Genomic DNA, 26649 nt, shown 5'->3' on the forward strand with positions numbered 1-26649 from the left:
AAATTTTAAAAAGTTTTAAAACAAGAATTTTCTAATTTCATAGATGTGTGTTTCTTAACTTTACAAACTGTTCAATTTGGGATGTCAGGGAAGGAAGAATGTACTATACTTTTGTGTTTGCTTCTCTGTGCTATTCTCTACAATATGAAGAGCAAATGCCAGGTTATTTTTTAAATTTCATATGAACCAATAAAATGGATAATGTAGTTAATATAGATCCATATTCACTAACACAGTAAACCATAAGGACATATTAATTTAAGAAATCCAAGCAACACAATATGCATACTATGATCCAATTTATGTAAAATTGTGTTTGCATATGTGGAGATATGTGGAAAGAAATAATTAAATTTGAGGGGATTACATATTCTGCTTTGTAACCATTCTGATTGCTTCAATTTTCCTCAAATGAGAATGTATCATCTTTGAACATAAGGTATAAAACAAAAACTTTTCAAAGACTTTGACACCTACTTGATTTCTCAGCAAATCAAAATCTGTGATATAAGCAGGGGGAAAGGATAAGAAAATTATTTAAATAAAGTTATCTTAACTGAGAGGTTGCCTGGTAAACCAATCCAGTAGAAAAGTCAGGGGTATCCTTAAACTGGGAGATTATACACCTGGAATTCAGCATGAGGGACAGAGTGAGTGTTCCCTAGGGCAGGGGAGAAACCTGAGCTCTCCACCTTCAACATAAACAAAGTGGGTCTGCAGGCACTGACCCTGCCATGTATTGAAAAAAAGAAAAATGAAAGAAAAAAATAACCTTTTAAGAATCATAACCACTAAAAAAAAAATCCCTATTAATAAGGTTGGAAGCTTATTGCTTATAACATTTTTATTGCAAATGAGGGTTTCAAATACTTAAATACTAAAACAGATATGTTCTTGGATAAAGCTTGAAATGTGTGCCATTTTAATAAGTGCATATGAATTCAGTAAATACACAGAAGCACTGAAGAGGAAGAACTGGCCATTAGGATTGGGGAGATGGACAAAGGGACCTTTACCTTTGTCTATAATGTGTTTAATTTTTTATGAAAGGAAAATATTCACATATCATTTTTATTGTGGTAAAATATGCATAAGAAATTTTCCATTATATCTATTTTTAAGTATACAATTTAGTGACACTAGTACATAGACAATGTTGTATAACTATCACCACTATTCATTTCCATAATGTTCTATCATCTCAAACAAAAACTTTGCTTGCATTAGACAATTCTCCATTCTCCCCTCCTAGAACTCCTAGGCACCTCTATTCTATTTTTGTCTCTATGAATTTGCCTGTTCCAAGTATCTCATATAAGTGGAATCATTCAATATCTGTCCTTTTGTGTTTGGCTTATTTCACTTATCACAATGTTTTCAAGGTTCATCCACATTGTGACACATATCGGTATTTCACTCTTTTTCATGCTGGAATATCTATTGTATGAGTATATACCTCATTTAAGATAAAATCCATCTGCTGATAGACATTTGAGTAATTTCTACCTTTTGTTTATTATAAGAATTGCTGCTGTGAAGATCAGCAAACCATTATCTGACCAAGTCTCTGCTTTCAATTATCTGGGGCAGATGTCAGGGAGTAAAATTGGGGGATCATATGATGATTTAATGTCTAACTTTTTGAAAAAATGACAAACTGTTTTCCATATTTGCTACACCATTTTACATTCCCACCAACAATGTACCACATTCTTGCAAATACTTGATTTCTGTTTTTAAAAAATAACTGCCTCAATGGGTGTGAAATAGTATCCCATTATGGTTTTATTCTTTGCTTGCTTTGGTTTTTGGTACTGGAGATGGAACCCAGGGTCTCTTTACCACTGAATTAAGTTGCTGAGGGTCTCACTAAGTTGCCAAGGCTGGCCTTGAACTTGCAATCTTCCTGCCTCAGTCCCTTGAGTTGCCACAGGGCCCAGCCTCATTATGGTATTGATTTGCATTTTCACATTTTTTCATGTACAATTTTTAAATTAAAAATTAATTATCATAAAAAGTAAGGATGTAGAATTATTTTTCTTCATTCATAAAACAGGGATACCTCCTTAAGTGCTAAGCTCTGTGAGAAAAGAGATAATGACTGCTCTGTTCACTGCTTTATCTCTGGCCCCTAGCATGGTGCCTGGCATCTAGCAGACATTCAATAAGTGCATAAAAGACTACATTAGCTTCTTAATTTATATAGTATTATTATATGATTTCAAGCAGGTAAGTCTAAGAAGAAGTACCACCTTAAAACACACACACACTATATTTCTGAAAAGGGAACCATCATTTTGGAATCAAGGGAAAACAGCATGTTTCAGGACAAACCCAGAATGGCCAAGAAAATTTAGATGACTGCTGCAGTCTGGCTGGGCACAAAATAACCGAGCTGCCACGAGGCACTTGTAGGTTCAAACAGGAACTACTTTATTGCCCAAACTCTCACCGGCACTCCACACACTCTCCCCGGGAACTCTCTCCACTCTCAACCCGGCTCCCGGAGAACTCAACGGGCGCCCACCGGATAGCAGAGGTCCGTATACAACTGAACACACAGCCTATTTCAATCCAGCATCATCCAGTCACAACAATTATACACAGCTTAACTTAATTATCATCATCTTAATGGCTCGCTGGTCACCTCTCAACCACTCCTTCTAGTAAAATGCCAGGTGCCATTCCGGCTCGGCTATGGCTCTCAACAGATGACATTACTTACAATGTTAAGGAAAGCAACTTCAGGGCCAGTATTCATCATACCTGGATTACTAAGTAAAGACAAGGTGCTTTTCAGGTGTTCTTATATGACACTGTCAGACCCGTGTTTCATGAGTTTCAGACCCAATAGCTGATGAGAAAGATACTCACAATCAGAACCCAGTTGTACCCCTAAAATATTACTATTTTTACTCTTGAAAATCCTTTATTAATATTAATCATTTTATCATAAATTCTACAATAAAAATGGGTATTTGAAATTTTCCAAGTATCTAATAAATCCATGGATGACTATTATTGATCGTAGATCGAAACCATCCATTATCTCTCTCCAGCTGAAGATAGGACCGTTCAGCTTGTTCCTGACTCCTTTCCCACAACTTAAGGTGCAACAAATTATTCTTTACTCCTCTCCCCAACTTGAGAACCTGTCTGAATTCACCGAATCATTGTCCTGACTGAGACTCTGATGTCCCTGGGGATGAAAGAAAAGAGGAGAGAGATGGTTGGTGCTAAAAGAGGAATTTCAGGATGGGAGATATCTGCATTACCTTTCTGCTTTAATTATAAATGTTAAGCTCTACATGTGTGCTTCAATTGGCTGGCACACAAAATGGTTGAGGCCTAAGGTTCTTGCTGGCATTCCTCAAGAAGTTCTTCCAGATGAGGTTCCCTCAACAACAAAATGCTATATGTTAGATTGTAACTTATGATGCAGGTGTGCAGGAAAAAGAAGTTGAGCCTGAAATCTCCTAGTTTAGAGAGTGCTCAAGGGAAGCCCACAGAAAACAGCAATATGCACAATGTGTAATAGAGCTGACACCTGGACACCTGACACAGTGGAAGAACTATTACTGAAGTAGCAACAAATAGAAGAGAGAACAGCCAATTCTTTATGGACAGTCTTGCAGAGATCATTCCTTCCCTTTCTTCATCCTCAGTTGGAAAGAGAAAGAGTTCAGAGAAGAGTGACATCATCACCTTCTTCCCCAAAAGCTGTTGTTGCCACATGCTCATCTGCACCAGGAAAACAGGAAGAGCTATGAATTAAACAGGAGGTTAAATATTTTAAATGGTCAGGCTCTAAATTTTAATACTTGGAATGAGATTGTATTTATTAATTATCAAAAGTGACTGCAAAATGGGTCTGGAGTTTGGATGCTCATAAGGGAATGCACTATCCAGAGAGCAAGAGGATTTCTAGACAATGGTAATGGTTATTGGGAAAAAATAAAACCATTTCATATTTGCGATTCACAATTTGAGTCTTTTCACACTGGCTACATAATTTGAAATATAAAGATTTCCGGGGCTTGAGTTGTGGCTCAGTGGTAGAGCTCTTGCCTAGCATGTGTGAGGCACTGAGTTGATCCTCAGCACCGCATATAAATAAAGAAGTAAATAAAATAAAGATCCATCAACAACTAATAAAAGTATTGAAAAAAGATTCCCTAGTTTATTGTTCATCTACCCATTAAACAATAAGCACTGTGAGACCAAGGACCAAGTCTATCTTGTTCGCAATTATATTTCTTGACTGTAGTACAAATGCTCAGTAAGAATTTGGTGAGTAAATATATGATATTTACTCTACATATAATGTATTTACAATATATATTTATAAAACCAAGAAAAATGCATATAAAGTTATATTTGTTTGGAAACTTATACAGTGTTATGGGATAGAATGTTTGTGTTCCCCAAAATTCATATTTTTAAGCCCTAACCCCCTATGAAATGGTCTTTGGAGATATGGGTCTTTGAAAGATAATTAGGATTAAATTAGATAATGAGGGCATGCTCCTAAGGATGGAATTAGTGGCTTTTTACAAGAGGACAAAGGAGAGCTCTTCTTCTCCCTCTGTATAAAAAGGCCACTCGAGGACACAGTGATAGGTTGGCCATCTGCAACCCTCACCAGGAACAGAATTGATTGGCACCTTAATCTTGGACTTCTCAGCCTTCAGAACTGTTGAGAAATAAATTTCTATTGTTTAAGCCACTCAGTCTAAGTATTTTGTTATGGCAGCTAGAACTGACAAAGACAGTATTACTAGGAAATCACTGAAGAGAACATAGCTACATATTTTCTTCAAGATCGCTTTGGTTGAATGTACAGAAAAGAATCAAAAAAATACAAGAGTAGATTCTGGAAGACTATCTAGTCTTCCTATCTAGAAAGCTACTACAATAGACTGGGCCAGAGGTGATCTTAGCTTGGCTAGTATCACTGTAGAAGCCAAAAGAAATGAATGGATGTAAGAGATATTTAAGAGGGGCTGAGCGTGGTGGCATGCCTGCAATCCCAGCAACTCAGGAAGTTGAGTAACAGGATAGCAAGTTTGAGGTCAGCCTAGGCAACTTACTGAGACCACGTCTCAAAATAAAAAATAAAAGGCCTGTGGATGTAGTTCACTGGTAGGATACTTCTGGGTTCAATCACCATACTGTTGTAGGGGACAGAGGTAGAGCACCAAAAATAGCAGGAAACAGTTTTATTTGGCTGCATCAGGTTCAGAGGGTACAGTTTTCACTGTAATCAATTAATCCTCTGAACCCCAAGTTCAGGCTGTTTCAGAATTTTATACCCAGCATGTAAGGGGAGGGGCTCAGAAGTCCGCAGTCTGCAGAAATTCACATAAAAGCAGCTTTTCCTTTTACTGTTCTGGGCAAGTTAACCCTTCAAGAACTACACCTGAGAAGGGGAGTGCTACTTCTCCCTTTTCTTTCCTCCCCCTGCCAGCTGTTCTCATGGAGCCCAACTGGTAACTTCTCTTATCTTAGAAATGTAGACATCTCTGTGAGGCTCCAGCTCAAGGCCAGAAGCCTTGTTAAAGGATTTGTCTTTTACTATCACATTTTGCATTTTAAACACACTTCTACAAACTATTATACTGGATAAATATTTGTGAAAAACTAGTAAAGGGGTTTTCAGCACCCGGAATGCTGATTTCTTCCAGGCCGGTGGCCAAGTAAAATAGAGCAACAGGAAAATAGGAAATTTACCTAATTGAACTCTTTTGTAAAGACTCTTAATGCTGATAGTCCTAAAGTCAATTTTGGTGAAGATTTCTGGAGAAGTTTAGTTAAGATTTTCTGTGGAGGAGGGGGTGCCACTACAATACAGAAAGAAAAAAAAAGAAGAAAGAAAAAGAGAGAGAGAGAGAGAGAGAGCAATAGAGAGAGATTTAGGAGCTAAAACAGGTAAGAACTGTTGATGAGGAAAGACAGAAAAGAAGCACAATACTTACTTGAGCAATTGCTGGCTGGTGTTAGCACCACTTAGTGAGACAGGGAAGAGTGAAGGAGAGCAGTAAGGGGTGGTTAGAGGGTGGTTAGAGGTGAGTTCAGTTGCAGACATCTTCAACGTGAGATGCCTAGGAACATCAATAGTCATCTAGATATATACAATTATAGTTTAAGGATAGGTCTGTGCTGGAGATAAACATGGGGGGTTGTTGCCATCAAAATGATCATTGAAGCCATGGGAATTTTTGAGATTATATAAGACAGTAGTGTCTGAAGGGAGCCCATGTCAGAACTCTGAGGAACACAAAGATTTAAGGGGTGATGAATAGAAGAATTGGAGTCAACTAAAAAGACTACAAAGAAGTGATAAGAGAAATGCAGAATCACAGTAATCTAGAGAAGACGGTGTTTCAGGCAGCAGGGAGTTGAGATTTGCAGTGTAGCTCAGTGGTAGAGAGTGAGTTTAGCACACATGAGACCTAGGTTCAATCCCCAGCATTCATACAAAAAGTAGAGTTCAATAATCTAAATGTTTAATGGCATTATTAGGTGAAGTCAACTTAATGTATCCCTTCAGAACCCTTCATCTATTTGACCAGAATATCTGAAATCTATTGATCCTAAAATCCTTATCCACCAGACCAGTGTTTCTCAAAGTGTGGTCACCAGATCACCTGGGAACTTGCTAGAAATGCAAATTTTGGAGCCTCATTCCATAAATTCTTTTTGTGTGTGTACTTTTTAAAGCTATTCACCCAGCTACCAATTGAACAACTCTCTACATCTCATAGTTTAAATTCCTGAGATACATGTAATGTTGGTGAAACTGCAACAATTGGAACCATTTAGCAGGATAATTTGGCATCATTTACCAAAACAACAAAAACACTGCTTTTGACCCAATATTTCACTTCTAGGAATTTATCCTACAGGTATATTTGCATATGTACACAAATAAGTGGGGTTTGTCTCCACTACCTCAGTCAGCTGGTGGCCCCTGTAGCCATCAATCAGTAAGAGACTAGATTACCCACTTCAGTCACTCAGGATCTGTCTACCTCATTAATCAGTAAGAGTCTGGGTCACCCACTGTCAGTTGGGGGCCCCTCTACCCCCTCAGTTGGAAGCCAGCCTCTCCTTCAGTCAGTCAGGGCACACTCTACCCCGTCAGTGAGTCTAGTAAGTCACAGATCAGGTCACCCACCTTCAAGGGACCCCTCTCCCTGTCAGTTAAGCCCTCTTCTCAGAAAGGGCAGTTCACACCTCCACCGGGCAGGGGCTGATCACACCTCTCTTCGCACTTTCAAAGGGAAGCAGCTGGTTCAGCCCCGCAGCCTCAGCACCTCGCACATCCGCCCCCAACACCAGCCCAAGCCAGCTGCAACTCGTTTTCTTTTTTTTTTTTTCTCCTCGAGAAGGGAGGAAGGGTGCTGCCGCCTAGCACAAAGATCATGGCCCTGACCCAGTCTCCCGCCGCCCGCCGATGGGCGGGGCTCCGAGAAGTGGGCGGGGCGTGTGTAGCGAGGGCGGGACTAGGGACGGAAAGGGGCCGGGGCAGCGGGGGGATGTCCCGGGTTGCCGCCGCCACGGTCGCTTCAGCAGCGGGAACCGAAGTCACCGCTGCCTCCGCCGCCTGGGTCGCCGACCGCTCGCGCTCTGGCTTGGCCGGGACCCGTAGCAATGGAGGACTTTATCGTGATCTCGGACGACAGCGGCTCCGAGAGCTCCGGGGGAACCCGCTCGGGCCGGGCTCGGCGACTCCGCCGGGCCCTGTCCCGGACCTCTGGCGCGCTGCCCCGCCGGACAGTGGTGAGTGTGCGAGCCGCTGTTCGCCGAGCCCCGTAGTGGCCCGAGCATCGCCGCAGCTCGGGCCTCGCATCGTCGGAACCCTCGGCCGGCCTGCTGCCCTCTGTGCCCCAGCCCCCCGCCGCTCGGCGCCTCACAGTTGCAGCCGCTTCCCGCCTTCCCCGCCTCGGGCCTCGAGGAGCGCGGCGGGGCCGGGCCGGGCCGGAGTGGCCAGGCCTCCTGGCTCAGCGCTGAAAGCCGAGTGGGCTATGGCTGGAGAGCGACGGGCGGCCGAGCACATGGACTACGTCCTGGCGCTCCTGGTGCTGGGGTTGCCAGAGCCGGTGGCAGGCGGCGGTCTTAGGCCATCCTGGCCGCGGACGTCCACGGAAATTTGGCGGGGAGTAAATTTGGTGGAGGTCCTGGCCAGGCCCCGGCTACGATCCAGACCTCGAGGCAGGGACGCGGGAGCGCGTAATTGTTTGGCTTGTGGTGGGCACAGATGTGTGCAGGGAGGTAACAGGAGCCCAGGCTGGGAGGGAGGGAAGTACGGGCCTGGGCCAGATGGTGGCCGCGCTCCAGGGCCTGGCCGCGGAGCAAGGGGCCCGATTTTGGAGTTGTGGAGGAGAGCGATCTATTTCGCTTAGCAAACACGTACCAAGTCCTGGGGGAATGGGGGAGGGGGGTACATCCTGTACTATCTCTTTTAACCTCAGGCCCTTCATCTTTGTTCTTGCTGCTGTGGTGAATAAAATCTATGGCCCCTGCCTTTCCAGAATCCTCCACAGATATTTATTGAACCCTTACTATGGCCAGATGTTACAGGGCTGAGCATACAATGGAGGATACAACATTCGTGGTCTCTGTCATGGAAGGTGATATATTCAACAAGTGGTTATTGAGTACTTAAGGGATAGAAAGTGGACAGTTTTGTTTTTTTAAATCAGAAAACAATCTTTCTGGCATTCCAAAACCATACCTCTGGAAAAAAAGAATCAGGCTGATTTTATGTGTATAGGTTTTACAGCTTAAGGAAAACACAGTACTTCATATTCTTGGAGACAAGTCTTATAGCTTCTGCTCCCTCATTTCCCTTCCCAGAAAGTCTACAGTCCCTGAAAGTGAAGCCCTTTCTTCTGTGTTCCAGGTACTGTGCTAAGTGCTAGGTGATCACTACAGAAAGAATGGCATGCAAACAGAGTGTTAAGGTTGCCATGGTTCAAGGAAGAGAGATTCTCAGTACCTCTTAGAAAAGAATTCAGTTGAGTTGGACAAACGGATGATTTTCAAGGGAGAAATGACCAAACTTCCATGAGTGAATGGATGTACCTAATGCTGTGACAGAGTGTGTGGGAGACAATAGAATTATAATAATTAATTGTTGGATGAAAGAGTGGTTCAGATAGATGTTTGGGTTTTTTTGTTGTTGCTTTTTATTTAGGTATTGGGGATTAAACTCAGGGGCACCTAGACACTGAGCTACACTCCCAGCCCTTTATTTGTCTGTTTTTATTAGTTCTAATCAGTAGAAAACTCTTCAATTTATTGTACACAAATGGAGCAGAATTTTTCACTTCTCTGGTTGTACTTGAAGTAGATGCACACCATTCATGTAATCATACATGTACCTAGGGTATTGATGTCCATTTTATTCCACTATCTTACCCCCTTACCCACTCCCCACCTTTGCCCCATCCAAATTTCCTCCACTCATCCCATACCCTCTTCCCTCTTATGGATTAGCATTCACTTAATAAAGAAAACATTAGGCCCCTGTTTTTAGGGGGGGATTGGCTTATTTCGCTTTGCATGATATTCTCCAACTCCATCCATTTACCTGCAAATGCCATAATTTTATTCTCTTTTAATGCTGAGTAATATTCCTTTGTGTATATGTACCACAGTTTCTTTATCCATTCATCTATTGAAGGGCATCTAAGTTGTTTCCATAGTTTAGCAATTGTGAATTGTGCCGCTATAAACATGGAAGTGGCTTTGTTAATGTAGTTATGCTGTTTTTCAGTCTTTGGGGTATAAACCGAGGAGTGGGATAGCTGGGTCAAATGGTGGTTCCATTCCAGGTTTTCTAAGGAATTTCCATACTGCTTTCCAGAGTGGTTGCACCAATTTGCAGTCCCATCAGCAATGTGCCTTCTCCCCTAAATCCTCACCAACACTTACTGTTGCTTGTACTTTCGTTAACTGCCATTCTGACTGGGGTGAGAGTTTTGATTTGCATTTCTCTAATGACTAGAGATGTTGAACATTTTTTCATATATTTGTTATCTATTGTATATCTTCTTCTGAGAAGTGTCTGTTCAGCTCCTTAGCACATTTATTGATTGGGGGTTTTTTAGTTGTTTTTTTGATAAGTTTTTTGAGTTCTTTATATATCCTGGAGATTAGTGCTCTATGTGACCTGTGTGTGGCAAAAATTTGCTCCCAAATTGTAGGCTTTCTGTTCATCTCATTGATTGTTGCTTTTGCTGAGAAGAAGCTTTTTTGTTTGAATTCATCCCACTTATTGATTATTGATTTTATTTCTTGTGCTTTAGGAGTCTTGTTACGGAAGTTGTGGCCTAAATCAAAATGATAAAGATTTTTCTTCTGTTATGTGTAGGGTCTCTGGTCTAATTCCTGTGTCCTTGATTCACTTTGAGTTTTGTGCATGGTAAGAGATGGGGGTTTAGTTTCATTTTGCTGCATATGGATTTCCAGTTTTCCCAGCACCATTTGTTGAGGCTGTCTTTTGTCCAATGTATGTTTTTGGCGCCTTTGTCTAGTATGAGATTACTGTATTTATGTGGGTTTGACTCTGTGTCTTCCATTCTGTACCATCAGTCTACATGTCTGTTTTGGTGCCAATTCCATGCCATTTTTATTACTGTTGCTTTGTAGTGTAGTTTAAGATCTGGTATTGTGATGCCTCCTGTTTCACTCTTCTTGCTAAGGATTGCTTTGGTTATTTTGGATTTTCTTATTTTTCCAAATGAATTTCATGATTGCTTTTTCTGTTTCTGTAAGGAATGACATTGGGATTTTAATTGGAAACACATTGAATCTGTATAGCACTTTGGGTAGTATGGCCACTTCAACAATATTGATTCTGCCTATCCAGGAGCATGGGAGATCTTTCCATCTTCTAAGGTCATCTTCCATTTCTTTCTTTAGTGTTATGTAGTTTTCATTACAGAGGTCTTTCACCTCTTTTGTTAAATTGATTCCCAAGTATTGTATTTTTTTCAATATTTATTTTTTAGTTTTAGGTGGACACAATATATTTTATTTTTATGTGGTACTGAGAATCAAACCCAGTGCCTCACGCATGCTAGGCAAGCGTGCTACCACTTGAGCCACATCCCCAGCCCCCCAAGTATTGTATTCTTTTTTATGAGGCTATTGTAAATAGCAGCCGCTTTTTATTTTTTTATTTTGAGGCAGGGTCTCACTAAATTGCTGAGGCTGGTTTTAGAACTGTTTCAGCCTGCCAAGTTGCAGTATTACAGGCTTGTGCCACTGTGCCTGACCACATAGGTGTTTGATGAACAGGCTCAGGGAAGAGGATCCACTGGATTTAAAGTGCTGACAGGAGGCTGGCCTGGTAGTCCATGCCTGTAATACCAGTGACTCAGAAGACAGGCAGGACAATTGCGAGTTCCAGGCCTGCCTAGCAATTTAGCTAGACCCTTTCTCAAAATAAGAGAATAATTTAAAAATAGGACTGGGGATGTAGCTCAGTAGTAGAGCACCTACCTAGCACATGCGAAGCCATTGGTTTGATCCCCAGCACCTCAAAAATAAATAAATAAAGTGCTTATTGGGAGTGTAGATGGATATGGCCAGCTCTCAGGAGTTAACTCTAGAGAAAAGTCAGGACTAGAGAGATTTGGCGTTTTCTGAATAGAAGGGAGTATTGAAGTCCTTATAATGACTGAGCTCATTGAGGAAAAGAGTAGATAGAGGTAAAAGGTGGGAGGAAAAAATACTGCAGAGTAACTCACAACTGCCTTTACTCCAAGTACCTCCCTTTTCTCAGTTCTCCTTTAATTTTGTCCTCTTTACCAGCTTCCTTTCCACTCAGGTTTTGTCCATTTTCATTCATCCTGGCTCAGCTTCCTTCAATGAAAATGTATCCTTATCCTGGTCTGTGGTGACTTCTCAAACCCATATTTCTGGTAGACTGTTTTCCTCCCCTGTGACCACCTAGCCAAGCATATTGATCTTGAGCCTTTTGAGTTGAATAGAAGTAGACAAGTTCCAAAAAGCAATACCCAATTAAAATCTTGGTTCTGCAGATATTTATTCCAGCTTTCTAAAAGCTCCAGGCTTCATCTGCTTTTATCTTTCTTGAAAGTTAGGTAAGAGTGGTAGGATAACAATGTAAAGAATCAGAGGCTTTGAGACTCTTTCAAAGTTATAAAGCCTAAAGCAAATTTTCCCGAAGGCTCCAAGGTTAAGAGACCTGTGTTGAAATCAAGATGCCCCACCAAGCACCTTCTTTGGCAAGTTCCATCATCTCTTAGCATTTCAAGCCTGAAAAAATTAATACCTACCTAGTGAGATTACTATGGGTTTTTAAAAACTATTAGTTGTTTTTTATTAGTGCATTATAATTATACAACATAGTGGGATTTGTTGTTTGTTATAGGTTTTTAATGAGGGAATGCCAGTAAAGTGTTCAGCAAAAATGGTAGTTTTGGCTATTTTTTGTGTTATCTCTAAGCCAAGTCTTTCTCAGGTGTTTCAGACAATGAAATAAAAGAAGCAAATTTTATATAATTTTCTTTTTGACTAAGGGGAAATAACTTGAATTCAGCAAATCAAAAAGCCATCAATTGTAATTAACATTCTGAGCTCGGATAGGGTGGTGCACAGCTGTAATCCCAGCTGCTTAGGAGATTAAGGCAGGAGGATTGCAAGTTCAAGGCTAGCCTGGACAATTTAGGAAGACCCTATCTCAAAACATAAAATAAGGACAACTGGGTCAGTGGTAGAGCACCCCTGAGTTTAACACACCACCCACCCAAATACCCCCACAACACACACACACACACACACACACACACACACAAAAGGCATTTTTGAATTCTTAATTCTTAACATAAGCTTTAGTCTTCTTTGAATTGATGAAATGTGTCAGTGCAGTGTTTTTGATAGGTTTTTTTTTCTGTTTTTTAACAAAACCAGAATATTTTCAGATAACCTTTTAATTTGGGTTGAGCTATGAAGAACATTAAAATTGTCCTTAATCTCACCATCCTGAGATAATCAGTGTGATGTCTGTTTTACTACCTGCAAATGTATCTGTGCATCTATATATACCTATGTGCTCCCTCCTCAATATGTTTTGATGATTTTGCCAAAATGAAGTCTTGCTGTATATGTGGGGGGTTTTAGCCTGCCTTTTTCTCTCATTGTATCTTAAGCATTTGTTAGAATGGAAAGAAATTTTATCTTTACCAATATTTTAATGTATTTCTTTGTGCAGATTATAGTTACATTTATGATCTCCTTCTAATGAAAATCATACCTTCATTTCTAAATTTTCTGTTATAAACAACCCAGTGTGAAATTTCCTCATAATATTTGTTCATTTTTTTACTTAGCATGAGTTTCTTTTAGAGGTGAGTCAGAGTATACCCTGTTTTCTGAGCTTTTGATATATATTGACCAATTTCATACAGAAATTGTGTACTGTTCTCACTAAGGGTGTGATCAAACATGCCCTTTTCCCCACTACCTAGTCTTACCTCTGTATCATCAATTTATTCAATAACTATTTATTGAGCACTTACTGTATACCAGGCACTCTTTATAAATGTTGTTAATTCATTTGTGAGCAAACTCAGTCCCTGCCCTGATGGAGATTTCATTTTAGTTGGGGAAGATTGTAAAAGTAAATAAACCATAAATGTAATGGCAGATAATTTACAGAGTACAGAGTATTAGGAAGAAAAAGTAGGTATTTTTGTTTTTTTTCTAATCTTTATTGACTGGATAACCAGATTCTGTGAATTCTCATGGCTTTGGTTAATTTTTTTTTTTTTTTTTTTTTAGTACCAGGAATTGAACCCAGAAGCACTTTACCACTAAGGTACATCCCTTTAGTTTTTATTTTGAGACAGGGTCTCACTAAGTTATTTGGGGCCTTGCTAAATTGCAGAGGCTGGCTTTGAAGTTGCAAACCTTGTGCTTCAGCCTCATAAGTCTACAGTCCTACACCACTGCGCCTGGCTTAATTTTTTTATAGTCATTCATTCATTCAATAAATACTTACTAAGCACATGCAATGACCTCCGGAACCAGATATGAACAAGGTGGCATGGGGGCTAGGTGTGTAGCTCAGTTATGGAGTACTTGTCTCCCAGTTTTTGAGGCACTGGGTTCAATCCTCAGCACTACATAAAAATAAATAAATAAAATAAAGGTATTGTGTCATCTACAACTGAAGGAAAAAAAAAGATGGCATGGAACTACATTCTTCTATTGGGGAGGGATAGGCAGAAAACTAACAAATGAACAAAATAATAGTAGGTGCAATAGGGAAAATAGATTGTGTTTTTAGGAAAGGTGTAATATTATGACACATTTTTTTTTTGGTTTTTATCCTTGTTTTCTGACTCACGGCGCCCTTAGCTCTTGTAATTTCCTAAGAAATATTGCTATTGAGTCAAACAGTATGCCCTAAGAAAATTGACTAGAGCAATATGGGTATCTTTCTTTCATGAAATTTTTGCCTTTTGTACTTAGGTTTGTTTCAGGGCCATACCAGCTCGTCCTCTGTTATTTCTAACATCCCTTTCAAATACAACTTCACCCCTTAAATTAATGAAGTGATTTTTCCCCCACCAACTTTTGGTTGTTTTTCTTTAAAAGAAGTTTTAATTTTAAAAAAAATTTTTAGTTGTAGATAGACACAACATCTGTGTCTCTCTCTCTCTCTCTCTCTTATGTGGTGCTGAAGATTGAACCCAGTGCCTGACGCATGCTAGGCAAGTGCTCTACCACAGAGCTACAACCTGAGCCCTAAAGAAGTTTTAAATTTTTATGTATTTCATTACATCATTTTTTTCCTTTGTGATTTTTTTTTTTGTCATACTTATTGCTTTCATCACTCCTAAGATTATAAAAATATTTTTGAGCTGGGCTCGGTGGTACATGCCTGTAATCCTAGCAGCTTGGGAGGCTGAGGCAGGAGGATCACAAGTTCAAAGCTAGCCTCAGCAATGGCAAGGCACTAAGTAACTGAGTGTCTCTAAATAAAATACAAAATAGGGCTGGGGTTGTGGTGCAGTGGTCAGGTGCCCCTGAGTTCAATCCCCGTCCCTGGTACAAAAAAAAAAAATTAAAAAAATATTTTTACATTTAATAAAGTTTAACATTTTTTATATGTATGTGTGTATTTTTGTTTTGTGTTTAGATATTTAGACAGATTTGTCTTTGAGATATTTCTGTTACTTATTATTTTAGCATCTCATTCTGTTTTTATTTTTATTTTTTCATATATCTAATTGCTGCTTGGGATTACAGGTTGGTGCCATTGCCCCCAGCTCCATCTCATTCTTCTTCTTCCTATTTATTTATTCATTATTTGTCCTAATTAAGTATAAATGAGACTCAAGATTGTACCTAGAGCTGGTATATGCTAGGCATATGCTCTGCCTCTGAGCTACATCCCTAGACCTCTTCCATCTCATTCTTACCATGTGGTTTTTTATTCATCTGAAATGATTTATATGGCATGAAGTGTGCTTACCATTTTCAATAAACTATATTGTCTTATTTCTAAGACAACATTTAATCTAAGGCTTGCTTCCAGTATAATAACAGCTTTCCTGGAAAAAAGAAACACTACCACATGAAATATACACATTAATTATAAGATGCATCCTGATTGCACATGGATGGAAGAAACATTCTGGATATTGGATTTTACAAAATATGGTATTATCAATTGTTTTGATAATTTCTTAAGTAATCATCTTTTCTTCACTTATTTTATAGCACATTTTTATACCAAATTATTTTATATGCTTATATGTCTGGTTTTTCTATTATCTTTTATTGATTTTTGTATTCTCAATGTCTTAACTTTACTGTTTTATTTTTATGGTTTGATGAAACCTTTTGGTATTGAATAAAACAACTTCTCCTTACTCCTTACCCCCAACCCCAAATTTCTTGGCTATTTGTGCCCATTTATTCCTCTAAATTATTGTTGTTTTGTTTTGTATTGCTGGGTCTCAAACCCAGGGCCTCACACATGCTAGGCAAGGATTGAGCTATATCCCCTGCCCTTCCAAATTAATTTTAGAATCACTTTGTCCAAGATTACCTTTGGTCAGGTGTCCTTAGGCCAAATAATTCTTTGTTTCATGAGGTTGTCTTGTGCACTATAGGATATTTAGCAAGATCACTAGCCTCTACACAGTGTACATACTTGACATTCTGTATGCCTACCAAATTGTGACAATCAAAAATGTTTCCACATACTTCCAAATATCTCTCTGGATTGTGGGGAGTATAAAATTTCCTCCATTTTAGAACCACTTCATTAGTTTTATAAGGTAATAAGAGGAAAATTAATATCTTTATAATACTGTCTTCCTAATCAGAAGCATTGTATAGCTTTCATTCTATGAGGCTTCTTTCTTGGAAGTTAGTAAAACCATAAGGTTTTCCTTATTTGGGTCCTATGCCTTTCTTATCAAGGAGTAGTATTTTTAATTAGTGTTTAATTGGTATTTTAGTTCGAATGACTATTTGCCATGTAGCATTGAGCATGTTAATTGGGGTGAGCATTATGTAATAAGAACAGCTGGCATTTATGCTAGGCACTGTTAAGTTCGTTATTTGAATTAACTCGTGCTAATCTTGACTGTAACTCCATGAGGTTGGTATTATTGTTATCACTGATAGATGAGGAAACTGAGAAAGGTTCAACCAGGTGCATACCAGTAAAGCAGGTTTACCACTATTAGTAACAATGAAAATCCTGGGGGCAAACTTGCAATCTTATACCAGATTTCCAAGAAAACATTGTGTGGGGACACTAGAAATATATGAAATGGTGTGGGGGGAGCAAGTTGTAAAATAATTATCTTTTTTAAATGTATCATTTTTGTAAGACTAGGTTCCCTAGGGTTTCTTAATCCCCAAATTATTTTTAGACCTCTTATCAGGTACTTTGAAAAAATTCTTTTTTAAAAAAATCACTTTCTTGGGGAATGGGTCTGTAGCTCAGTGGTAGAGCACTTGCCTAGCACGTGTGAGGCACTGGGTTCGAGCCTCAGCCCCACAGAGAAATAAATAAATAAAGGCTTAAAAAAAATACTTTCTTTATTTTGACCCTTTCCTCTGAATATTGTTAAGATCACTGTTGTACACAGTTCTATTCCCAAGAGCTAACTTAGTGCCTTGAACATAGTAGGTGCTCAATAACTGTTGAGAGAGAAACATTTCTTATTGTTGATTTTTATGGAATCCTTTCCTTATGATAAATAAGTTATATTACAGTTTTGTCAGAGTACCTTGTATGGGAGAGCCAAGGGATAAATATGACATCTGTCCCAGGCTGACTTTTTATAGAGATTTTTATAACTAAAAATAGGACTGTGTCATAGAAAACAAAATTTATCTGATGTTTTGAATTTAAAACATCAGATGAAATTCATTTGGATCTTAAATCAAGATCAGCTCCCTTGTATGCCTGCAAATCAAGTCACCCATCCCCTTATTCATCCTGAGTTGTCTTTGGGAAGTTGGTCTGGCTACCCACTAAAGAAGGTAGGTGCCCCCCCTCTTTGGAGAGGAATTTAGTTTTATATTTTTATGTTAACACTATGTAAAGTATCTTTCTTCTGGTGGGACTTTTAATATAAGGTATAATTCCATACTACACCATAAAAATTACCCATAAAATTCCCTAAGTTGCGTATCACCATTAGTTATTGTAGAACACTTCTTTCACTCCAAAAGGACACCCTGTGCCCTCCAATGGATTCTCTGTTGTTGTTTAAGGTATACATCGTATCATTTGGGAAAATCAATTTCCCCATTTTGAATTATAGACATACTTTTAAAATCACAGTAGAGGTAAGAAATTCAGGATGTAAATATCTTCCCTTGTCTAGAAAACTAGAGTTTTATCACTGTCAAGATGACTACAGTTTTTGTGTATTAGTTCAGAAATTTTCTTTGTATGTGTGCACAGACATATATAAATGGCTAATTCCTTCCCAATGAGATATAATAACTTTCAAAATCATTTAATATATTTTAGACATTTAAATAAATATTGCTACCTCATTCAGACCCCTAGTCCATTTTGCTCACATCATTATTCTCAGTGTACATACCATTTGGCTTCTTGCACATTTTAAGTATTCATTCAACAAATATTTTTTCAGTTGCATTTTATTGTAACATGAAAATAATTTAATCAGTCCCTTATTTTAATTTTTTAAATTTCAGACTATAATATCAAACTCTCTTGCATGGTTATAAGAAATTGCTTGTAGGACAAGTTTTCTTACAGTGGACTATGTGTTTATGATTTTAGTATACATCACTGTCTGGACATTGTCATTCTTTGTGGGATCCTAGTATCCAAACCTTGAAACTATATTTACAATACTTCAGAGATATAATCTACATCCACATAAAAAAGTGCAAATGGCAGATGCCCATTTTCCCGGGTTCTTTTGCATCTGTTGCTTAGATATGGGACCTAGGTTATATCAGTCATAGGCTTTGAATTGGAAGCTGTTGACAGAAAGAAACAGGGCCCAAGTAAGCTACATTTTAGTGAGGATGGCAATAATAATGGCAACTATTAGCACCGGTAGTAGATGTGCTGGAAATATAGGGTATGACATTGGTGCTACTGGCCATGGAAACTGGGATATTTGTGCCCAATGGCAGTAACAGTGGAGTCTTTGATAATACAACATAGTTTTGGGCTCCAGTGTTAGTCAACTTCATAGATTCCAAACAAGGTTCTCAGGTGGTCCTCTAGACTCTAGGAGCTACCAGTAGTGGTAGTAGTAGTACCACCAGGGATTGAATCCAGACACTTAACCACTGGGTCATATTCCCCATCCTTTTTTTATTGTGAGACAGGGTCTAAGTAAGAGCCTTGCAAAGTTGCTGAGGCTGCCTTCAAACCTGCAATCCTCCTGACTCAGCCTCCTGAGCCATTGGGATTACAGGCATGCACCACCAAGCTTGGCCCTATTATCCTTTAATGAGTTTCTTCTGGGCTTAAGTTAAAGTTTGGTCATCTTTTGTTTTCTGCTTCCTGATTGATACATAATCACCAAGCTATACTTAAAAAAAGTAATAACATGGGCTGGGGATGTGGCCCAAGCGGTAGTGCGCTCGCCTGGCATGCGTGTGGCCCGAGTTCGATCCTCAACACCACATAAAAATAAAATAAATATTAAAAAAAAAAAAGAGAGAGAGAGAACAATTAGTATTTCAGCCAGTCTCTGGAATGCAGGAGAAGCTTAAGTCTCTAGAGTCCTTTGTGATAGTTAAATATTAGGCACTCTCAGAAGTACCTTCCTTTATAGCCTCCAGGTTTACTTACTTTTGTTAGGGCTGACACAATTGTACATCTTAAGTTACATTAAAAAAATTGTTTTTCCTTTTAAATGTCCATGTAGTACTGTGCTCAGGCTATTCTCTCCTGCCAGGTGTTTAAGACCAAGTTGGTCGAAACTGACCTTGTTCCTATCTATTCTTAAGAGTCAGCTGAGGTTCCTCACTTTTAGGGACATGTGTGAAGCCTCCTGTCTCCTTTAGTTTTCCTCTATCAGTTGTGCCATGTGCCAGGATGGGTCAGGTCAGGGTCTTGATAAACACACACCTAGCTTCTGTTGGAAGTTTTAGGCATTTCATTCTCCAGTGACCCTCCTCTTTGCAGAATATGCACCACCAGTTGGCTTTGTGTACTCTAGGGTCCTCTTGATCTCCCTGACTGGAAGATCAGGTGACTCACTGGAGTTTCAGAGCCCTTAAATAGGTCCCATCATTCTCTGGGTGCTGGTGGCTGAACTTAGAATCAAAGGGTCAAATATTGTCTGCTTTTTCCTTGGCCCTTTTACTTCCTTTACTTTGGTCTCCAAGTTTTTGGTTTTTAACACCCAGCAAGCCAGTTTCACCAGTCTTAAAGAGGGAATAACACATTATTACTTTAATATGTAAATTTTACAGTGATCCCTTTCATTTAACTGGGTTAGTATTTGTACTGGAAGTCATCATTATATACTATTTGTCTTATAGGTAATGGCTTATTCTCTCAAATTAATCTGAGGTGGTTTTTTTTTGTTTGTTTGTTTGTTCTTTTAGAGGCAGTACTTCTGCAAAACACTAATGGGCAACAGTTACAAAGTTTACAAGGAAAATACAAAATGAAATAACAGAGCAAAAACATATTCAGTTTGTATAATAGCTGTGAACCAAGAATGACTTTTATAATCTTGAATCTTTACTTAGTTACACATTATATCTCCTGTTTTTAAGATCACAGTAATTTTACAACAAAAGTCAATCTTTTGAACACAACTTTAAATCCCATTTTAATATGGAGTAAGATAGGAGGCAAAGCCTAATCTCTGGTAAGGTGGGGCTCTTCACAAATAACATAATACATCATTACGTCTGAATTATGAATCAAAGAAAAGCTTAGAAAGCCTTTAACCCTTTTTTTGTGGAAAATGTTTTCATGTTTTACAATATCAACCTTTATACAGATCAGGTTCTCATTATCTGTAAAAAATACATTTAAATTTCTACCCCAGTATAAAAAGTAACATAAAATTTTACATACATCTTATTGATAACAGATCCTGTTACAGATCATTAAATGACATAAGTAATTCTCCATTTAAATTTGTTATTTCTTCAAGTTTAAAATTACCATTTCAGACAACTTTAGTTTGGAGAACATTAGCTTGGTAAAGTGCTTTTTCAAGCTTTAGGTTTTAAAACTTGTATACTAGAGACATGAATATATTTAATATACAAAGAACAAATAGATAGTATCACCATTACACAGATGTCCTTATATTAACTAGGTTTAATTTTTCACAGTAAAATTCAGAATTTATAGATAATTAAAGGTTTGTAGAGTTTAGCAGTACTAGCAAAAATCAAAGGACAGCCTTAAATCTCTTCTACATCTAGATGAGATGTAGAAGAGATTTAATGATCAGAACTAGACTTAGTTAAAGCAGACAGAAAGAAGCCAGTTTCTCAAATGGCAGTGTGGCCCTTTTATGCCAGATGCATTTATTATATAAAAGATAGCACTCATTGGTTAAACCTATATGAACTTTCATTTTACAAATGTTTACAGAATGTTTAGATAAGGCTCAAACATATTTAGTTTCAGGTGTGTGTGTGTGTACACACATTTTTTTTCCCACATATTCAGTTTATTCATGAAAAATCAAGCCTGGTGTGTGTGTGTGTGTGTGTGTGTGTACACATTTTTTTCCCCACATATTCAGGTTATTCATGAAAAATCAAGCCTGGTCAAAATTGTAAGTTATCTGTTTCTAACAAAAAAAAAATCCTAAAAGTATTGGACATCACAGTTTAATATTTTATAGCTCTCAAGCCTTACACAAATTGTTACTCATCAGTATTAGGTGTTTTTGAGTTTGTTTGTTTTGTTGTTGTTTTTTTTTAACAGGATAGGAAGAGTAGGATATCTGGAAAAGCTGACTCAATTCACATATTAAATAACTGACAGAAGAGAGTGACTCCCCAGAGGAGTCCCCCCCTCCCCACCATTAATGTCTCTCTCTTAAGAGGTTATTCTTCCCCTCTGGGGGCAAGTTATTTCCTCCTAAAATAAAATCTTGGTTAGGATAACATTGATCACTTTTCTCAGGGTCCCTTTGACCTAAAAGGTCCATCTATATGATTCTTGAGATTTTTCTTTTTCAGATGAACTTTGGAATCATCAATTACTTTTAAAAACGTCACTGGGATTTTGTTTGGAATATATTAAATTTATAAATTTCAGGAAAACTGATGTTATTTAAACTTTAAATGTTTTGTTATAAAGTGTATGAGTAAAAAATGTGAATAGGCCGATAACTATTAAAGAAATTGAATCAATAACTTTCCAAAACAGAAAGCACCAGGCCTAGATGAGTCAACTTATAAATCATACCAAACATTTAATAGAGAAATTATATTCTCTATAATCTTTTTTTAAAAAATAGGAAGTAATTCCTAGCTTCTAACAATTTCTAAAAGACTAGCATTACACTAATATTAGAACCAAACAGAGAAATTAGCAATCTACAAATCTCTTATCTACATATAGATGGAAAAGTCTTCAACAAAATATTAGCAAATTAAACCCAATAGTGTTTAAAAATAATTATATATCATAACCAATTATATATGAGCAAACTGATACACAGAGAGGCAGAAGACTCAGAATAGCTAACTCAATATTGAATGAGAAGTATAAAGTCAGAGGACTAACATTACCCAACTCAATACTTTCTGTAAAGCTAAAGTAATCAAGACATTGTAGTTTTAGCAAAATAAGAAGCAAATAGATCAATGGAACTGAGTAGAGGCCAGAGATAAATTACATAAATGAAGTCATGTATCACTTAACAATGGAGATATGTTCTGAGAAATGTGTCATTAGGCGATTTTGTCATTGTTTGAAAAACATAGACTAACACAAACCTATATGATACTTGACATGGCCTCTTGTTGCAACTGAGACACAGTATAGTTGAAACTGCAGCTGACAAAACACAGCATGTTGTCTTAGTTAACTGCTTTATATCAATAGGAAGAAATACAGGCACACTTTGTTATTGTTGTACTTCGCTTATAGATATTTCATTTTTCACAAGATGAAGCTTTATGGCAACCCTGCATCAAGCAAGTCTTTTGGTACAGTTTTTTCCAACATCATGTGCTCGCTTTGTGTCTCTCACATTTTGATAATTCTCACAATATTTCAGACTTTTTAAATAATTTTGTCTGTTCAGGTGATCTGTGATCAGTCATCTTTGATGTTACTGTTGTATTTGTTTGGGGGCACCAGGAACCATGCCCATAAGATAGTGAACTTAATAAATGTGTATGATGTGACTGCTACAGTGTATTACCGATGTAATAGAAATACCAAGGGAACTAAAAGTAGAACCTGAAGTTGTGGTTAAATTGCTATAATCTCATGATAAAACTTTTTTTTTTTTTTGAGTGAGAGAGAGAGAGAGAGAGAGAGGAGAGAGAGAGAGAGAATTTTCATATTTATTTTTCAGTTTTCGGTGGACACAACATCTTTGTTTGTATGTGGTGCTGAGGATCGAACCCGGGCCGCACACATGCCAGGCGAGCGCGCTACCGCTTGAGCCACATCCCCAGCCCCTCATGATAAAACTTTGACGAATGATAATTTGCTTTTTTTGGTTGAGGAAAGGAAGTGGTTTTTTGAGATAGAATCTACTCCTGGTAGAGATCCTGTGAACATTGTTGAAATACCAACAAAGGATTTAGAATATCACATAATCTTACTTGATGACCAGTGACAGGGTTTGAAGAAAACTGACTCCAAATTTGGAAAAGTTCTGTAGGTAAAATGTTATCAAACAGCATCATATGCTGGAGAACCCTTTCATGAAAGGAAGAATCAATGTGGCAAACTTCATTTTTGTCTTAAGAAATTACCACAGTCAGCCAGGCATGGTGGAGCATGCCTGTAATTCCAGTGGCTCGAGGCAAGAGGATCACAAGTTCAAGGCCAGCCTCAGTATCTTAATAAGACCCTATGTTGAAATTTAAAAAATAAAAAGGACCATGGATCTGGCTCAGTGGTTAAGGGCCCTGGATTCAATCCCTGGTATCAAAAAAAAAAAAATCACCATAGTCACCTTAACCTTTGGTAACCACTCCCCTGATTGGTCAGTAGCTCTCAACATCAAAAAGATTACAACTAAGTGAAAAAGGTTCAAGTGATCATTAATATTTTCTGACAATAAAGTAGTTTTAAGGTATTAAGGTATTGTGTTGGATTTTTTTAGACTATGCTATTACCAGTTTAATAAAGTACAGTATAGTATAAACATAACATTTATTTGTACTGAGAAACCAACAAATTTGCGTTGCAATATTCACTTTATTGTGGGAATCCGAAACAACCTGCATTATCTCTGAGGCATACCTGCAACAATAAGAAGTATTATATAATAATAAACAACTATATTGCTAGCTTGTGTATTTATCAACTCTTATGTATTATACAAGTACTGTGCATAACTATGTGCAGTGCAGTGGCTTTGTTTACACCAAAATCACCACAAACACAAGTATTATGTTGTGTTAAAATGTTCGGACAACCATGATGTCACTAGGTGATAGGACTTTTAATTGCATTTTAATTGTGGACCTGGGACTCCCATCATATATGAAGTACATTGTTGACCAGAACATCATGCAGCCCTTGACTACTCTTTTTGTGTGTGTGTGTGTGTGTGTGTGTGTGTGTGTGTGGTGTGTGGACTTTGTGCATGCAAGGCAAGCACTCTACCAACTGAGCCATATTCCCAGCCCTATATGTATTCTTATGCATCATATCTCAGATTCCACTGGGGTGGATACCAAAATACTTACTTAAGTTTCTTATATAAAATGGTATTTACATATAACTTGGGCACACCCTCCCATGTATTTTAAATCATCCCTAGATTGCTTAAAATATCTAGTACATTGTAAATGCTATGTAAATAGTTGTTATCCTGTATTGATTAGGGAATAATGACAAAAAAGTATACATGTTCATTACATAGTTTTAGGTCCCCCCCCAATATTTTCAGTTTGCAAGGTTGTAGAACTCACAGATACAGAGAGAAAGAGAATTTATATATGACTATTTTTGTTGTTGCCTATAAAATTTTTTTCTTATGGGGTATGATTCATACAGAAGACCACAGGAGGGGCTGGGGTTGTGGCTCAGCGGTAGAGCGCTCGCCTAGCACGTGTGAAGTCCTGGGTTCGATCCTCAGCCCCACATAAAAATAAACAAAACAAAAGTATTGTGTCCAGCTACTTCTAAGAAATAATTCATGTGGTCTTTTATTTTTTTTAATATTTATTTCTCTAAGGGTTGTACAATGTGGATATTATTCAACATGGTGGTATTGTTGGAACATTAAAAAGTAACTGATTTTTATATCTAGCAATCTTCCTGAATACTCTTATTCTATTTTTTATGAAGTAGTTTTTTTTTTTTTTTTAGTTTTTCCTATACATAATTATCTACAAGGGACAGTTTTATTTGTTCTGAACTTTATACTATTAACATCTTATTTTCCTACCTGAATGACAGTGCTGGACAGAATTAGTGATAGCAAGCATCTTTATTGTGTTCCTCATTTTAAAGGGGATGTTTTCAGGGTCATCATAAAGTATAATATTTGCTATATATAATTTGTAGATAACTTGTGTCAATTAAGGAAGTTATCTTCTATTTCTGCTTGGAAGTTTTTAAGAATGGCTGTTGAATCCATCTAAGGATTTAGAATATCATATAACCTTAGTTGATAACCAGAGGCAGGGTTATCAAGCCAACTATCTTTGGCTTCTTTTTTTTATATTTGTTTTTTAGTTTTAGGGGGACACAATATGTTTGTTTATTTTTATGTGGTATTGAGGATCGAACCCAGGGCTCCGTGCATGCCAGGCTAGCACGCTACCCCTTGAGCCACATCCCCAGCCCCATCTTTGGCTTCTTTAGATAAACATATGTTTTTTTAATGTGGTAAATAACATTAATTGATTTTTTTCTAATGAGCAGAATTCCTAGGATATACTCACTTTGGTTATTCTGGATTTAGTTTAGTAGTATTTTGTTTAGACACATCTGTGTTCATGAGTGATATTTCAGTTTTTTTCTTTTTTGTGCTTTTAGTTTGGGATCAAGTCAATGCTAATTCTTAAATTGGAGGTATTCTCTATTTTTTTTAATACTTTTCAATAATTTGTATAAAATTAGAATCACCTTTTCCTCAAAGTTCTACAAACTGTCCTTTTAAAGTCACCTGAGTTTGGCATTTCCTATAGGAAGAAATTTTAACTACTGGTATTTCTTTATTCATTAAATGACAGTTTTGAACCCACCCGCACTCTGGTACTAGGGATTGAACTCAGGGGCCCTGTACTACTGAACTACATCCTTAGCCTTTTTGTTTTTATAATTTGAGACAAGAAAGCCCTTTTTGTTTTTATAATTTGAGACAAGATCTCACTCAGTTGCCCAGGCTGACCTGAAACTTGTGATCCTTGTACCTCAGCCTCCTTGGAATTATAGGCCATGGTACCCAGCAACAATTCTGACTTTCTGTTTCTTCTTGAGTAAAATTTAAAATATCTTTTCGTTGTGGAAAAATTTCAAACATAAGAAAAAGCAGAGAGAATATTAAAATGACCCCCCTCTACCAATCACCCAGTTTCTTGAGTTAGTTTTGCTAAATTTTATTTTTCTAGGAGTTTAACCATTTCATCTAAGTTTTCTAACAGTTTTGGTATAAAATTATTCATAATATTTTATTATCATTTGTGTATTAAACACATTTGTAGTTTTCTCTTTTTCATCCTAATATTGGTTGTTTGTACCTTTTGTTTTTGTTTCCTTAATTTTCTTATATTTGTCAATTTTAATAATCTTTTAGAAGATATTGGAATTGTTGCTTCTCCTGTACCCTCTGTGATTATTTCCTCCCTTCTGTTTTCTTTGGGCTTATTCTGTTCTTTTTCTATTGTCTAAACGTCGGTGCTTAGCACATTAATTTTCTTCCCTTCTTTTCTAAGGCTTTCTTATAGTGCTGCTTTTTTTTTTTTTTTTTTTTTTTT

At 37.7% G+C, this 26649-nt stretch overlaps 1 protein-coding gene and 1 long non-coding RNA gene across 6 annotated transcripts in view; one reads left to right on the plus strand and one right to left on the minus strand.

Moving 5' to 3' along the window:
- LOC125613001 overlaps nucleotides 1-7443 on the minus strand; it is an 18082-nt gene extending 10639 nt beyond the window's left edge. The window contains exon 1 of one of the 3 annotated variants that reach the window (XR_007343516.1): nucleotides 7178-7443. This is a non-coding gene — a long non-coding RNA (uncharacterized LOC125613001). The remainder of the gene's footprint in view (nucleotides 1-7177) is intronic. The other 2 variants (XR_007343514.1, XR_007343515.1) reach the window with 2 other exon arrangements.
- Nucleotides 1-26649, plus strand: part of Simc1 (SUMO interacting motifs containing 1) — a 95617-nt gene that overhangs the window by 6215 nt on the left and 62753 nt on the right. For 2 of the 3 annotated variants that reach the window (XM_015488499.2, XM_048792301.1), the window contains exon 1: nucleotides 7527-7782. The exons of the other annotated variant lie outside the window; for it this stretch is intronic. In XM_015488499.2, coding sequence (XP_015343985.1) covers nucleotides 7654-7782 — 129 coding nt within the window. In that variant the 5' untranslated portion in view covers nucleotides 7527-7653. Of the gene's footprint in view, nucleotides 1-7526; nucleotides 7783-26649 lie in introns of those variants that run through there. 3 annotated transcript variants of the gene reach the window in all.

The sequence above is a fragment of the Marmota marmota genome, unplaced genomic scaffold, assembly GCF_001458135.2.
Source record: "Marmota marmota marmota unplaced genomic scaffold, marMar, whole genome shotgun sequence".
Classification (NCBI taxonomy): Eukaryota; Metazoa; Chordata; class Mammalia; order Rodentia; family Sciuridae; genus Marmota; species Marmota marmota.